The sequence below is a fragment of the Nycticebus coucang genome, chromosome 23 (genome assembly GCF_027406575.1).
Source record: "Nycticebus coucang isolate mNycCou1 chromosome 23, mNycCou1.pri, whole genome shotgun sequence".
NCBI classification, from domain to species: Eukaryota; Metazoa; Chordata; class Mammalia; order Primates; family Lorisidae; genus Nycticebus; species Nycticebus coucang.
Genome location: NC_069802.1, coordinates 13,546,168 through 13,563,119, shown reverse-complemented (window position 1 = coordinate 13,563,119; position 16,952 = coordinate 13,546,168). Strand labels below are relative to the sequence as shown.

Sequence of the window (16,952 nt, the reverse complement as noted above, 5' to 3'; positions counted from 1 at the left end):
CTGGGCTTAGGCGATTCTCTTGCCTCAGCCTCCCAAGTAGCTGGGACTACAGGTGCCTGCCACAATGCCTGGCTATTTTTTTGTTGCAATTTGACCAGGGCCGGGTTTGAACCTGCCACCCTTGGTATATGGGGGCAGCACCCTACCCACTGAACCACATTGAGGTGCCATCTCACTTCTACTTCTGAGTAAAGTACATATCTCTTGCTCATAAAAATATTTTCTACCTAGGGTGGCACCTGTGGCTCAAGGAGTAGGGTGCTATCCCCATATACTGAGTGTGGCGGGTTCAAACCCAGTCCCGGCCAAAAAAACAAACAAACAAAAAAAAAAAAGAGCAAAAATAAATAAATAAATAATTCTCTACCTAGATGTAAACACTAAATATGCGGCCTATCCCTCGCTAAGTCTTTGCCTTATTTTGCCTGAAATATATTCCTCTTTGCCATAATCTCAAAATTTATCAACTACAGATTTATTTGCTTTAATAAAAATACAAATACTATTTAGAGAATCAAGAGAAGAATTTTTTTTTTTTTTTTTGCAGTTTTTCGCCAGGGTTGGGCTTGAACCCACCACCTCTGGCATATGGGACAGGCACCCTACTCCTTTGAGCGACAGGTGCTGCCCTCAAGAGAAGAATTTTAAATTAATCTTATCTTTTTGTGAATAAGTATAATAAGTCACACTTCATCTAACATCTGATAATTGATTACTGAACCATGAGAGAAAGAGCAGGAGGGCGAATATTAACACTGGGGCAGAGCCTAGTGGTGGAGCCTGTGGGGAACCAAGAACTTCAGTTTCTTAGGAGGACCTGGTAAAGAGAAATAGAACAAGGAAACGTGGCTGGGTGTGGTGGCTCATGCCTGTAACCCTGAAACTTGGGAGGCCGAGACGGGGTGGACTGCTTGAGCTCACGGATTGGAGACCAGCCTGAGCAAGAGTGAGGCCTCGTATCTAAAAATAGCCAGGTGTCGGGGCGGCGCCTGTGGCTCAGTCGGTAAGGCGCCGGCCCCATATACCGAGGGTGGCAGGTTCAAACCCGGCCCTGGCCAAACTGCAACCAAAAAATAGCCGGGCGTTGTGGCGGGCGCCTGTAGTCCCAGCTGCTCGGGAGGCTGAGGCAAGAGAATCGCTTAACCCCAGGAGTTGGAGGTTGCTGTGAGCTGTGTGAGGCCACGGCACTCTACCGAGGGCCATAAAGTGAGACTCTGTCTCTACAAAAAAAAAATAAAATAAAATAAAAATAGCCAGGTGTTGTGGCAGGCGCCCGTAGTCCCAGCTACTCGGGAAGCTGAGGAAAGAGAATTGCCTAAGCCCAGGAGTTGGAGGTTGCTGTGAGCTGTGTGATGCCTCAGCACTGTGCTGTGGGTGAGAAAGTAAAACTCAAAAAAAAAAAAAGAAAAAGAAAAAGGTAACAGCACAGGCTTATGGTGGGCATTAGACTTCATGCATCCAAAATGCTGGGGGCTTTGCAAGACTAGAACCTTTTAATAGGAAAGACTTGCCCCTCCCGCCTAGGGATGCTATCTTTAAGACTAGAAAGGACCACAACACTTCTACCCCTGCTTTCTTCTGTGATAGAGGCTCCCAGGGAAGCAGACAGCAACTCTGTGCTCTGGGAGGTTTATACTCTCCTAGACTATGTCAGAAAACAGTCTTCCAGGCAAAAGCTCCCAAATCTTCATTCTGACCTCATCTTCAGTTCCACTCCCTGAGTTCCTTGCTGCCAACTCTGCATTATAATTTGCATCCTGGACACTATAAGGAGAAGGAAGTTCCCCCAACAGACCCACCTTGAACAGACAGGCCTTGAACCTGAGCTGACAACTCCATGGGGCAAATCATCTGTCTCTCTCCTCCAGAGATTTAGCACTCTGCCTGCCACCTGGAACCCTATAGCAGTAGCTCTTGAATGGCCACCTCTGTCCATGCACAAGAAAGTGAGGGAGGGGTCAGTGTTCTTAGCAGGCTCTTCAGGTCATTCTGATGCTCATCAAAGTGTGGCACCCACTTCTTTGAGTGGTGACCTGTTTTTTGTTATTGAAGTAGAAACACTAACCATCCACTCACGTAGCGCCCTTGGAGGAGTGGCCCTGGCAATCTGAGGGCAGAGTAAGTCCTGGAGGACATCAACTACCCAGTTAAGCAGAGAAGGACAATTCTTGCACTTAAAGAAAATAAAAATATTTCTCCCTAAAATATTGAAGATAGTTAAGGACACTGAAAATGCAGAGGAATATTCTGCCTTTAATTGCCTGATGGCAGGACATAAATCCTCTACAACTTACAGGCTCTGGGTGATTGTGCATTTTTCTGCCTTTTAAAATAGAGCTGCTTTATCCTTCATTTTGTCACTATATAAAATTTATGGCTGTATTAAAATATTAGGTAAGCAAGGCCCCTAAGCCACTGCTTTAAGAGAAATATTTTTGAACTGAGACCGCTCCTGAGTAATATATACACCATGTATTAATAAACTTCTGCTTGCTTTTTCTTTAAAAAAAAAAAAAGAGAAAGAAAGAAAAGAAAAGAAAGGAAACGGAGAGGAATGATACAGTTCTGAATCATCCTTTTCCCCTTAACATTAACTATACAGCCTCCCCTGGCCCCTTTTTGAGACAGAGTCTCACTTTGTCACCCCTGGTAGAGTGCTCAAACTCTTGGGCTTAAGCACTTCTCTTGCCTCAGTCTCCCAAGTAGCTGAAACTACAGATACCCACCACAATGCCTGGCTATTTTTAGAGACAAGGTCTTGCTCTGGCTTAGGCTGGTCTCAAACCTGTGAGTTCAGGTCATCTGACCACTTCAGCCTCCCAGAGTGCTAGGATTACAGGCATGAGCCAGTGTGCCTGGCCTATAGCTTCCCTTTTTTGCCAAACTTTTTTCTGAAAGTGCCTAAGAAAAATGTACTATATGAGTTCTGCCTATATTCTACATCTATGTTACAAAGGAAGAAATACATTTCTTTTCCAAATCAAACTATCTGAAAAGACAATAACCCAAACCCTTATAATTCCAAACTAGTTATAAACAGTGAATATGAAACATTTTAGTTTCCAGAAAACAAGCAGCACTTAACTGAATGAAATTCTTACATAATATGTTAATGTATCTTGTGAAAGTAATACCTATAAAACTAATATACATTAATCTATTTTATTTAGGGCTGGAGAGTAATAGTGGGGATAATTACATGGGATTGCAAATGATCACAAAATAATTGTTCATTCTTATAAGCAGCACTACTGCCTTTAAATAGGAACCTTTAACATCGGCATATTTTACAAACCTTATGTGCAGGAATGAGGTTAATGAGAATAGAGTCCAGTAATTCTTGAGTAACTCCATCACCTTCCATGATGATAGAACTCATCAAGTCTAGCATATGCATTTGTACCTTCTTATTGTGGCTGTTGCTTAAAAAAAGAAAAAGAAAAGAAAGAAAATTCAGGTGTATAAAAAGAAAATTAAACCTTCCAGTTTAAAACAATAATCTCAGACATAAAGGATTTTCACTTGAGGAAACACTGCCAATATGACAAAGAAATTTTGGTTGCACTTTCTTTTTGTTAACTACTACCATAAACATAAGGTATTGTTGTATTTTACAAAAAACAAAGACGAACCTAATTTCTAATAAAGTATATTTTCTTCAATTTACATAAAAAAAGAGAAAGACCTTATAACAAATTAAAACTCTCTATACAACTAGGACTCTAAGAGTGAGTTAAGTTCAAAGCAAGAATACTTCTGCTTACACGCCCTAGATATTATTTATTTATCATTCATTCATTCATTTATAGAGCAGAGTCTCACTCTGTTGCCCTAGGTAGAATGCCATGGTGTCATAGCTCATGGCAACCTCAAACTCTTGGGCTCAAGCAATCCTCTTGCTTTATTAGCCTCCTGAATTGCTGGACTACAGGCAACTGCTACAATATCTGGCTATTTTCTTTTTTTTTGTTTCAAGTAGAGATGGGGTCTTGCTCTTACTCTGGCTGGTCTCAAACTGCTGAGCTCAAGAGATCCACTCACCTCAGCCACCCCAAATTTCAAAAAGTGATAAAATTTTAAGGGAACAAAAGAGTACAACATAATGAATGTAGACAGATTTTCAAACTTTCCCCCCCTTAGACCTTAATAAATTCCTCAAATGAAGATAAAAACTTTATTTATTTATTTATTGGGACAGAGTCTCATTTTGTTGCCCTTGGTAGAGGGCCATGGTGTCCATCAAAGCTCATAGCAACCTCAAGCTATGAGGTTCTTGGGCTCAAGCGATTCTCTTGTCTCAGCCTCCCAAGTAGCTGGGACTATAGGTGCCCACTATAAAACCCAGCTATTTTTAGAGATGAGTGTTGCTCAGGCAGATCTTGAACCTGTGAGCTCAGGCAATCCACCTACCTCAGCCTACCAGAGTGCTAAGATTACAGGTGTGAGCCACTGTGCCCAGCCTGATGAAAACATAAACACCCCACAAAGCGTAAGCCAACACAAGTGATTGTTGCTGTATCTTTCCCACTACTGAAAATCAAAGTCTGGGCGGTGCCTGTAGCTCAGTAGGTAAGGTGCCAGCCACATCCACCAAGGCTGAGAGATTCGAACCCAGCCCATGCCAGTTAAAAAACAACAATGACAACTACAACCAAAAAATAAAATAAAATAAAAATTAAAAATAAAAATAGCCAAGCATTGTGACAGGCGCTTGTAGTCCCAGTTACTCAGGAGGCTGAGGCAAGAGAATCACTTAAGCCCAAGAATTGGAGGCTGCTGATAGCTGTGACATCACGGCACTCCACCCAGGGCGACAGCTTAAGACTCTGTCTCAAAAAAAGGAAAGAAAATCAAAAGTCTGACCTAAAATGTTTACTACAACTTGTAACTGGAAAGTTCTTAAAATGTCATCCTGGTATCTCTCAAATAATTTCAAACAGACAAATGAAAAATCAATAAGGTATAAAAAGTAAGGCCAAGAATCAGTTTCAAGTTGAAGCTTGCCCTTTCTTGTTATTTTTAGTTTGTTTTTAGAGACAAGGTCTTGCTCTATCACCCAGGCTGGAATGAATGCTCATATGAGCCTACTGCCTCAGCCACCTGAATAGTTAAAACTACAGGCTCTTGCCACCATGTCTACCTGGCTCATTTTTTAATTTTTAGTAGAGATAGGGATCTCGTTATGTTATCCAGGTTGGTCTTGAACTCATGGCCTTAAGTAATCCTCTTGCCTAGGCCTCCCAAAGTACTGGAATTACTGCATGAGCCACTGTGCCAGGCTTTTCTTACTACTTTTGAAATCTAGTCAACATATGAAGAGGCTAGCCTGTAGAAAATGAGATATGCGACCCAGTCCTACTACCTTAGCCCATCTCAGCAAAATGCCTGATGTCCTGCCAATTGACTTCAAACAGAGGAGTAAATGCAGTCCACAAGAAAAATGCCAGGCAGAATCACAGGCTATATAGTGATTGTCTTAAACCAGTGTTTTTTGAACCTTTTTTATCTCACAGCACAATTGAACCTATAATTAAAACTTCTGTGGCACACTTAAATAAAAAAAAAGTTAAGGGTGGCGCCTGTGGCTCAGTTGGTAGGGCACCGGCCCCATATGCTGAGGGTGGCGGGTTCAAACCCAGCCCCGGCTGAACTGCAAACCAAAAAATAGCTGGGCGTTGTGGCAAGCGCCTGTAGTCCCAGCTACTCGGGAGGCTGAGGCAAGAGAATCGCTTAAGCCCAGGAGTTGGAGGTTGCTGTGAGCTGTGTGATGCCATGGCACTCTACCGAGGGTGATAAAGTGAGACTCTGTCTCTACAAAAAAAAAAAAAAAAAAAAAAGTTAAAAAAAAAATACTATGCTTTGAACTTCTTTCAAAAATAATTTAATTAATTATCTTTAAAGTTTTCATGGCATGCCTAAGATCCTCTCTCACAGTTAACAGCTGCAGTGCCACATGGCACACCAGGTGAAAATCACTGCTTTAAATGATCAAGTTTTTTAATTGTTTAGTTACACAGTAAAAGCTACCTAATACAAAGGTAAGGTTTCTTTATTCTATCATTTATTTCAAAGGCCCTACTGCTCGTCAAATGCCACAGGGAGCTTACTCAGCTTCTATACCCAGACCAGGCTGGTCTAATCCAGGTTAACATGAGTCCTACTTTTCCTTTTTATTTTATTGAGCCAGAGTCTCACTTTGTCACCCTCAGTAGAGTGCCATAACATCAGAGCTCACAGCAACCCCAAACTCTTGGGGTCAAGCGATTCTCTTGCTTCAGCCTCCCTAGTAGCTAGGACTATAGGTGACCACTAAGAGGCCCGGCTATTTTTTGTTTGTTTAGCAGGCCTGGGCTAGGTTCAAACCCACCAGCCCTATGGGTGGCACTCCAGCCACTAAGCTAGGGGCACCCCCAGTCCTACTTTTCTATCTAATGAAAAGGAATACCCGATCATGATAGAATATTCATAAGAATTCACAGAAAACTCTAGAAATGTACTGCCCAATATGCACACCATTAGCCATGTGTGAAGTATGAACAAGCCACGTGTTGAAATAATACTTCTAGACAGAGTAAAGTAATTATTAAAATGAATTTCACTTGTTTTATTTTACCTTCTTAATATGGCTGCTAGAAAATTTAAAATTTGTGTGAAATATGTTCATTTACACATAATGCTCTAGAAGACATCTCATAGGTTGTTTTATTACACAGAAAACTAATTTACTGAAATTGGACTATGGGCTTTCCTAACTAGCAATTTGTACTTAAATTAGACACCACATAGGGGTGGGGAACCTGAGGCCTTAGGGCTCGATGTGGCTTTCTGGATACTTGAGTGTGGCCTTTTGACTGAATCCAAAGTACACAGAACAAATCTTTTTAACAAAATACTACCAAAGTTTAGTACTTCGTTGCATAAAGCCTCACACTATTGCTTTACAACTATATGTTGTTGCCTCTATCATCAAAATAAAGGCTCTGCTCTATATTTCTATACTGTTCCATAGCCCCCAACACAAGACTGGAGGACAGAAGAGTTAACCAACACTGATACCGTAATTAAAAATGAAAGTATAAGGGCAAAGTCAGCTTTCAGACAACAGAGTTACTGTTTATTTCTCTCTTCATATTAAGTTTTCTAAATAAAACTCCTCATAATTCTAAAAGGTCTTAGTATATATGCAGAATACATGATACTTCAAAATACACAGAAAGGAAAAAAGACAAAAATGCTTAAAAGATAACTTACTTGATCACTGAGAAGAGAGTTCTAAAAAGCTGAATAAAAATTTCATTGCAATCTTCCAAGTCAAAGCAGATGTTATACGATTTAACCCAAGCTAAATTCTTAAATAAATAAAAATAATCATTTAATTACACATATGTAGAATAGTTATACAAAAGCAAACTCATTCGTAAAACTTAATTTTTAGAATTAGAAATCTATAATAAAGCCCAGAAAAACAAAATACATAAAACTACAAATGTTAAATCAATAAAAGTACTCTGATCTTTAGAAATATACATACAAAGGCTCGGCACCCGTAGCATAATGGTTATCGCACCAGCCACATGCACGGAGGGTGGCGGGTTTGAACCTGGCCCGGGCCAGCTAAACAACGACAACTGCAACAAAAAATAGCCAAGCGTTGTGGCGGGTGCCTGTAGTCCCAGCTACTTGGGAGGTTGAGGGAAGAAAATCACTTAAGCCCAAGAGTCTGAGGTTGCTGTGAGTTATGATGTCACAGCACTCTACCGAGGGTGATATGCTGAGACTCTGTCTCAAAAAAAAAAGAAAAAAAAAAAAAATACACACACACAAATGACAGCATCATTTCTCCCAAATTGAAAAATACTAAATGTTTTTGTGTTGGTAGATACACACACGAAAATTTCAGGAGCAGTGAAAATCTGGTTTTTGATTAGAAAAGAATAAAAATAGATGAAGTTGTAAAGCTGAAGTTTCAAAGCAGGGTGTCCAACCTTTTTTTTTTCTGTGCCCTACATTGGAAGAGTAAGAGTTGTCTTGGGCCACACATTAAATACACAAACACTAACAAAAATAATTAGCAAAAAAAAAAAAAAAAGTCCATGCATAACATTTTGTGATATCCAACACCACAGATAAACAAAAGTCCTCACAAAAATCAACATGCTGGTTGGACACCCCTGATGTATAGGCTTCTTTCCAGAAGAATATACTTTATCTTTCAAGGATATGAAGAACAATAAAAACTCTATATTTTCCTTATGATGTGTAAAAGACATTTATTTACTGAGTGGGTTCTGTGTAAAACCAAAAAAGACCCATTTTACATAACAAAGTTATTATGAACAATTCACTACTACATGAAATAATGTGATATTTATTAAAGTTTTTTTTACCTCTAATAAATAAAAGTATCTATTAAACTGCGGACTCTTTGTATCCTCCAAACCTTTTAATTGTCTGGTAATAAACAAAAATATGTCCTGTTAAAAAAATGATAAAATACATTAATTTAGAAACAAATACTTCTCTTTCACAATCTATCAATAGTCTGTATATATAATACCTGTTACAAATTACAATAAAAGAAAATTCTCCTTTAGCTAAATGCCTTGGAACTGGCCTACTTCGTTATTTTAAAATAACTGAAGAAGATCAAATCATATAAAACTACATTCTCTACAAGTAAAAATAAAAATGGTTATTTCTACAAATCTTCCGGCTTTATCATTTTGAGAGGACAACAGGTTCTGTATCTTACCACCTTTTTCTACTACTTCAGGGCTTCCACTTCCTATCATCACCTTACATCATGGCAAACAAACCTTTTCATTTTAAAGAGCTGGATGTCAGAGTTTCTACTACCACTGCCTACACAGAAATAGTAATTTTCAGCAAGTAGTTTTGAAATTGATGTGTGATGACAAGTTGTGTAGAACAAAGGCAATAGACTAGTCCGAGGTTTGCATTTTTCAAGATGACTGTGATCCTTAAGTTAATAAGCTTTATGGAGAAGTTTTAACTCAAAATAGAATCCATATGGTACAAAATTATTTTTGGACTATTTTAAAGAAGGCAGTCCAAAGGATTAAAATTTGCCAACAAAATTACTCAAAACATGAAATCACCTGAGATCAGTTTTAAAAAGTTCTTCAAACATCTGAACAAAGAATGACCAAAGTAACCATATAGCTTTGCATGTTGAATAATATGCAAATTTTGGTATATTATTGTTTTTAAAAGTAGCAGTAATTTTCTATTTATCCCTTCAACATAGCCATCTGGTCTTTGTCATAGATTCTCCAGAAAGTCAGATATGAGCAGACAGAGCCCAGTTTAGACTCACACCTTCCTATGCCTCTAAAAATAAGTTACCTGTGGAGATACTCAATAAATATTAACTGAACGATTAGTTTGCAACTTATCATATAATCTTAAGGTGACAACAGTAAGAAATCTATGTTGATAAAGGTAAACTAAACTACAAAAGCAGAATGATTCTGTGAAGACTGTACTTACCTTAAGTTTATCATGAGACGTATATGGAGCTTCTGGGGCATAGATTCGAAAGATGTCAGCCAAACAACATGCTACAAGAAGACGCACATCTTTATTGGGGTTCCTGAGGAAGAATTCAGATGCAAGATGCAAGGCTAATGGGAGATACTGCTGTTTTTCATCTTCTGAGTCTTGATCCATATCCATAAATGTTTTTACTACCATCTGTAAAAGTGCATAGAAAAACAATACAATTATCTCCTGGTATTTAGAATCAGTGGAGGATGTTCTGTTTTCTTTAAATCATTTCTGTTACAACAAAAACTGCCAAATCAGTTCCTATCAGAGGATTTACAACAAATTGTTTTAAAATCTTCACATAAGAATTTGGGAAAAGACCACCCTGAGATATCACCTAACCCCAGTGAGAACAGCCCACATCACGAAGTCCCAAAGCTGCAGATGCTGGCAAGGAGGCAGAGAGAAGGGAACACTTTTCAGCCTGAGCAAAAGAGTGAGACCCTGTCTCTAAAAATAGCCAGGCATTGTGGCAGGTGCCTGTAGTCTCAGCTACTCAGGAGGCTGAGGCAGGAGAATCACTTGAGCCCAAGAGTTTGAGGTTGCTGTGAACTATGATGCCACAGCACTCAACCCCAGGGTGACTGAGTGAGACCCTGTCTCAAAAAAAGAGAGACAGACAAGAAGAAGTGAACATGTTTACACTGTTGGTGGGACTGCAAACTAAAATAGCCTCTCTAGAAAGGAGAATCCTCAAAGAACTCAAAATAGACCTTCTATTTGATCCCTCAATCCTCTACCTAGAAGACAAAAAATAATTTTTTCTAAGACATTTGCATGAAACTGTTTATTGCAGCTCAATTTACAATCCCCAAGATGTGGAAACAAACTAAATGCCCATTAACCCAGGAATGAATTAATAAAGTGTAATATATATATACACACATATATATATACATACACACACCGTGGAATACTATTCAGCCATTAAAAAGATGGAGACTTTACTCCTTTTGTATTAACCTGATGGAGCCGAAACACATTCTTCTTAGTAAATTATCACAAGAATGGAGAATCAAGAATCCAATGTACTCAATACTAATATGAAAGTAGATAAATCTAACACACACCTACACAAGAGAAAAAAAATCAATTCAATTCAAGGTGGGGGTGGGGAGAGGGAAGGAGGGAGTGGAGAAGGGAGGGAGATGGGCATGCTCCCACTTAATGGGCACAATGTGGGAGTGTATGGCACACTTCCTGGGGGTGGGACACAACTACAACAGGGACTATATCTAACAAACGTGAAACACTGTAACCTAATTCTTTGTACCTTCAAATAAAACTGAAATAAAAAGAAAAAAAGATCAAAAGCCAAGAGGACTGAAATCACTCTAGTTCATACTGCTAGTAAGTGGCTGAGGCAAGATTTAAACCCAAGTCCTCTTTTAGGTCCTGGATGACATAAGAGAAGGTTTGCTGACTCTGGATGCTGTGGTTCTTTATTATTGTCCTTTGTGAATTGTTCACCATAAAGATTTGGGAGAGGGAAGGGCATTAGACCACAGTTTAGCTGTAGCACTGATGCACTGATTTATTAAACATTCACTTTCATCTCAAAAAAAAAAAAAAAGAATTTGGGAAAAGGCTCGGTGCCCGTAGCACAGTGGTTACATTGCCAGCCACAACCACTGAGGCTGGTGGGCTTGAACCCAGCCCAGGCCAGCTAAACAACAATTATAACTGCAACAAAAAATATAATCAGGTATTGTGGTGGCCTCCTGTAGTCCCAGCTACTTGGGAGGCTGAGGCAAAAGAATTGCTTAAGCCCAGGAGTTGAGGTTGCTGTGAGCTGTGATGCCCATTGCACTCTACCAAGAGCGACATTGTGAGATTCTGTCTCCAAAAAAAAAGAATTTGGGAAAAGATCACAAGCATGAAACAACTATTATCAAAGCAAACTATCAGCAAGTATCAACTTTCACATTACTCACATACATGTTATCCTCATCAGCGTCTGACTTATGAAGAGTTTAAGCTGCGTATAGTGGCTCACGCCTATGATTCCAGCACTTTGAGATGCTGGGGGTGGGGAGGATCCCTTGAACCCAGAGTTCTAGAGCAGTTTGGGCAACATAGTGAGGCCCTATTTCTATAAAAAAAATAAGAAAAATTAGCTGGGTATGCTGGTATACACCTGTAGTCCTAACTACTCAGGACGCTGAGGCAGAAGGATTGCCTGAGTCTAGGAGTTGGAAACTGCAGCGAGTTAAGGTTACACCACTGCACTCCAGCCTTAAAAACAGAGACCCTGCCTCAAAAAGGGGAAGGGGGGGGGATGAAAAGAGAGGGAGAAAAGAAAGAAAAAAAAAGAATTTAAGACTCTTTCATTATTTTACATACACCCCAGTAAAAGGTTCCTCCTGGCCCCAATGAACAACCAAATTCACTTGATATATTTGGCAACATCACTGATTATACTGATTATATTTTGATTATATTTTATTATAAAAGCTACCTTGTGTAGGCTTCTTTTTTTTTTTTTTTGTAGAGACAGAGTCTCACTTTATGGCCCTCGGTAGAGTGCTGTGGCCTCAAACAGCTCACAGCAACGTCCAACTCCTGGGCTTAAGGGATTCTCTTTCCTCAGCCTCCCGAGTAGCTGGGACTACAGGCGCCCGCCACAATGCCCAGCTATTTTTTGGTTGCAGTTTGGCCGGGGCCGGGTTTGAACCCGCCACCCTCGGTATATGGGGCCGGCACCTTACCGACTGAGCCACAGGCGCTGCCCTTGTGTAGGTTTCTTAAAAGTGCTATTTCATTGCACACTTCAATGGGTTTTACACTTCACAGTAAAAAACCATGTTTAAATATTTTTATGTAGTTGTACTTTTGATAAAAAGCTTTAATTATAAATAACCCCGGTTATTTACGGTTATAAAAGTAACAAATTCTTATTTTAGAATTCCTATAAAGGGGCAGCGCCTGTGGCTCAAGCAGTAGGGCACCGGTCCCATATGCCGGAAGTGGCAGGTTCAAACCCTGCCCCGGCCAAAAAAAAAAAAAGATTTATAGAATTCCTATAAAATATAAAGGAGAATAGAAAAAATGAAAGAAAAATCCACAATTTCTTAGCCTTAGAAAATAACCACTATTGGGGCGGCACCTGTGGCTCAGTGAGTAGGGCGCCGGCCCCATATGCCGAGGGTGGCGGGTTCAAACCCAGCCCCGACCAAACTGCAAAAAAAAAAAAAAAAAAAATAGCCGGGCGTTGTGGCAGGCGCCTGTAGTCCCAGCTGCTTGGGAGGCTGAGGCAAGAGAATCGCGTAAGCCCAAGAGTTAGAGGTTGCTGTGAGCCATGTGATGCCACGGCACTCTACCAAGGGCGGTACAGTGACACTCTGTCTCTACAAAAAAAAAACAAACAAAACAAAAACATAAAAAAAAAAAGAAAGAAAAGAAAATAACCACTATTATTTACATTTTTGTATACTTTATGCTAGCCTGTGTTGTCTGTAAATATGCAAATAACTATCTATAATTCTGTATTTGTATCAATTTCCTCATGCCTTGAAAATTTGTCTCTAATTATAAATCATAGTTTACTTAATCTGCCACTACTGTCAAACGCTGAAGTTGCACTTCTGTTTCTATTCTGCCAAGACATTTCATCATGAATGTGTTAAATTTTACCATATTTTGGGGGGCACCTATTGAGATGTTCATATTTTTCCCTATATCTGTTAAATAATAAATCTCACTGGCTGATTTTCTAATTTTAATCCAAGTTTGCATTCATGAAGTCCAAATGTATTAATTTTAGTCCAAATTAGCAATCCTAAAATAAAGCCAATTTAGTCATAAAACTTATGTATTACTATATTTGGTTTTTTACCATATTGCTTTAATTTTTTGCAATTATATATATGAAATAAATTGGCTTGTAACTTCTTAAGATAATCTTGTCAGGTTTTAGTACTAAAGTTACACTGGCTTTAAAAATTGAAACGTTTTCCCTTTTTCCATTATAGTATGCTGAAAGTTTGACAGTAAAGCTTTCTTTCTTTTTTTAATATTTAAGGAAGTTCCATTAATCAAAGAGGGAATCACAATGGAATATTTAGAAATATTTTGATCCTGGGCAGCAACTGTGGCTCAGGGAGTAGGGTGCCGGCCCCAGCCAAACTGCAACAACAGCAACAAAAAAATAGCCGGGCATTGTGGCAGTGCCTGTGGTCCCAGCTGCTCAGGAGGCTGAGGCAAGAGAATCACCTAAGCCCAAGAGCTGGAGGTTGCTGTGAGCTGTGACGCCATAGCACTCTACCAAGGGTGACAAAGTGAGACTCTGTCTCAAAAAAAAAAAAAAAGAAATATTTTGATCTAAATGATAATCAAAATGTAAATTACCAAAACTCGTAAGGTAGTTTTATAATCTTAAATGTGTGTTCTACAAAAGGAGGAAGAAAAATCAATGACCTACGTCTCCATCTCAAGAAGTTAGAAAAATAGCAATTAAATCCAAAAGATGCGCAATCAAGAGGGGAAAATTTTTTTTTTTTTTTTTTTTTTTGCAGTTTTTGGCTGGGGCTGGGGCTGGGGCTGGGTGTGAACCCGCCACCTCCAGCATACGGGGCTGGTGTCCCACTCCTTTGAGCTACAGGTGCCACCCCAAGAGGGGAAAATAAATAGCCGACATCACTGAAATAAAAAACAGGCTTGGGGCAGTGCCTGTGGCTCAACAGAGTAAGGCTCCGGCCCCATATGCCAGAAGTGGCGGGTTCAAACCCAGTCCCCTGGCAAAAACTGAAAAAAAAAAAAAAAACCAGGCTTGGCACCTGTAGCTCAGTGGTTAGGGTGCCAGCCACATGCACTGGGGCTGGTGGGTACAAACCCGGCCAGGCCTGCTAAACAATAGTAACAAAAACAAACAAACAAACAAAAAAATAGCTGGGCATTGTGGTGGGCACCTATAGTCCCAGCTACTCGAGAGGCTGAGCCAAGAGAATTGCTTAAGCCCAAGAGTTGGAGGTTGCTGTGAACTGTGATGCCATACCACTCTACCGAGGGTGACATAATGAGACTCTGTCTCAAAAAAACATACAAAAGAGAAAACAATTCCAAATGTTGGTTATTGAAAAGAGTAATAAAATTGACAGATCTCTAGCAAGAATAAAACAAGAAAAGACACAGAAGTGACAAATTACCAATATCAGGAAATGAAAAAAGTGGACACATAATTACATGTGCAAATAATGATAATATACTGGGATAAAAGAATATGAATCTGGAATTAGAAACATTTCCACAAAGAACTCCAATGCCAGATGGCTTCACTGATAAAAAAAAATCCCAAATTAGACAATTTTGAATAAATGTGTATAGTATTAGTGTCTATACTCATATTAAGCCCCTCTCTGTCCTTCTGCTAGTACAACTACATAGATTGTTTTGAAAAATGCAGTCACTGATCAGTGAGAATCCACTTTTTTTTTTTGAGACAGAGTCCCACTTTATCGCCCTGGGTAGAGAGAGTGTCGTGGTGTCACAGCTGACAGCAACCTCCAACTTCTGGGCTTAAGCAAGTCTCTTGCCTCAGCCTCCCGAGTAGCTGGGACTACAGGCGCCCACCACAACACCCAGTTATTTTTTTGGTGCAGTTTGGCTGGGGCTGAGTTTGAACCCACCACTCTCGGTATATGGGACCACCCCCAAGAATCCACTTTTAAAGTACAGTCATGTGTCCAATGGTGATACATTTTGAGAAATGTGTTTGTTAGGTGATTTCATCATAATGTAATCACAGGGTATACTACACACCTGGGCTATACGGTATAGCCTATTGCTCCTAGGTTATAAGAGTATCTGTACACCATGCTACTGTACTGAATACTACGGGTAACTGTAATCTAAACACAGAAAAGATATACTAAAAATATGGTTATTATAATCTTAAGGGACCACAGCCTATATATGGTCCACTGTTGTCTAAAACATTATGTGGTACATAATTATTCAGACCTTCTTGACTCAGCATCTGTGGCACAGTGAATATGGCACTGGCCACATGCACCCAGCCTGGGCCAGCTAAACAACAATGACAACTGCAACAAAAAAAGAGCTGGGTGTTGGGACGGGCCCCTGTAGTCCCAGCTACTTAGGAGGCTAAGGCAGGAGAATTGCTTAAGCCCAAGAGTTTGAGGTTGCTGTGAGCTGTGATGCCACAGCGTTCTACCAAGGGTGACATAGTGAGACTCGGTCTCAAAAAAAAAAAAAAAGGCAGCGCCTGTGGCTTAGTGGGTAGGGTGCCAGCCCCATATACCGAGGGAAGCGGGCTCAAACCCGTCTCCGGACAAACTGTGACAAAAAAAATAGCCAGGCGTTGTGGCAGGCACCTATAGTCCCAGCTACTTGGGAGGCTGAGGCAAGAGAATCGCCTGAGCCCAGGAGTTGGAGGTTGCTGTGAGCTGTGTGATGCCACAGCACTCTACCAAGGGCGATAAAGTGAGACTCTGTCTCCGGAAAAAAAAAAAAAAAAATTATACAAACATCCCTGTGAGAGCAAAAATTCCACTCAAGTATTACTGAAACATGTCACACAAATAAAAATGTTCATAACAGCTTTATTCGGAGTATTACAAAATTGGAAATAACGAATTGTCCATTCTTAAGTAGATAAATCCATTGTGGTATATCCACACAAAGCAGCATCAATTGGCAATATAAAGAGCCCAATATAAGCAAAAACAGAGATAAATCTCAAGAATATGCCAAGATAGGGCGTTGTGGCGGATGCCTGTAGTCCCAGCTACTCAGGAGGCTGAGGCAAGAGAATCACCTAAGCCCAAGAGTTGGAGGTTGCTATGAGCTGTGATGCCACAGCACTCAACCAAGGGTGACAAAGTGAGACTCTGTCTCTAAAAAAAAAAAGAATATGACAAGATAAAGAACCCAGATTCAAATGGGGAGCAGGGAGGACTAAAAGGGAAACAAGGAAACTATCGTAAGTAATAGATATGTTCACTATCTCATGTTGATGGCTTCAGGGATGTGCATTTATCTCAAGTTGTCAAATTATATCCTGACAGCAATTCTTGAATCCAAATATAGGGTATCTTACACTGTAATTCAGTTCTGACACTAACTAACCAAAGTTAGCAAAGACATCACAAGTTAAAAGGCAAAGTTCTTCACAAGACTGCCCTACTCCAGAGGCTGGGTGCACTTCTGACAGATCAGCTATAAATTTAGCCCCTTCTGGTTCAATAATGTGCTAGAATGACAGAGCTCACTGAAAACACCATATTGATATAGTAACAGTTTTATTATAAAGGATATGACTCAGAAACAGCCAAATTGAAGAAATATGTAAGTCAAAGTCTTTTTTTTTGGGGGGGTGGGGGGGAAGAGGACAGAGCTTCCATCAGATTTGAATCTGATCCAGGCAC

At 39.9% G+C, this 16,952-nt stretch overlaps 1 protein-coding gene across 2 annotated transcripts in view; it reads right to left on the bottom strand.

Annotated features, from left to right (window-relative positions):
- Positions 1–16,952, bottom strand: part of PDS5A (PDS5 cohesin associated factor A) — a 143,225-nt gene that overhangs the window by 95,732 nt on the left and 30,541 nt on the right. For both annotated transcript variants that reach the window (XM_053578145.1, XM_053578146.1), the window contains exons 3-6: positions 9,511–9,714; positions 8,388–8,474; positions 7,252–7,349; positions 3,296–3,422 (exon numbers count right to left, since the gene is read on the bottom strand). In XM_053578145.1, coding sequence (XP_053434120.1) covers positions 3,296–3,422; positions 7,252–7,349; positions 8,388–8,474; positions 9,511–9,714 — 516 coding nt within the window. The remainder of the gene's footprint in view (positions 1–3,295; positions 3,423–7,251; positions 7,350–8,387; positions 8,475–9,510; positions 9,715–16,952) is intronic.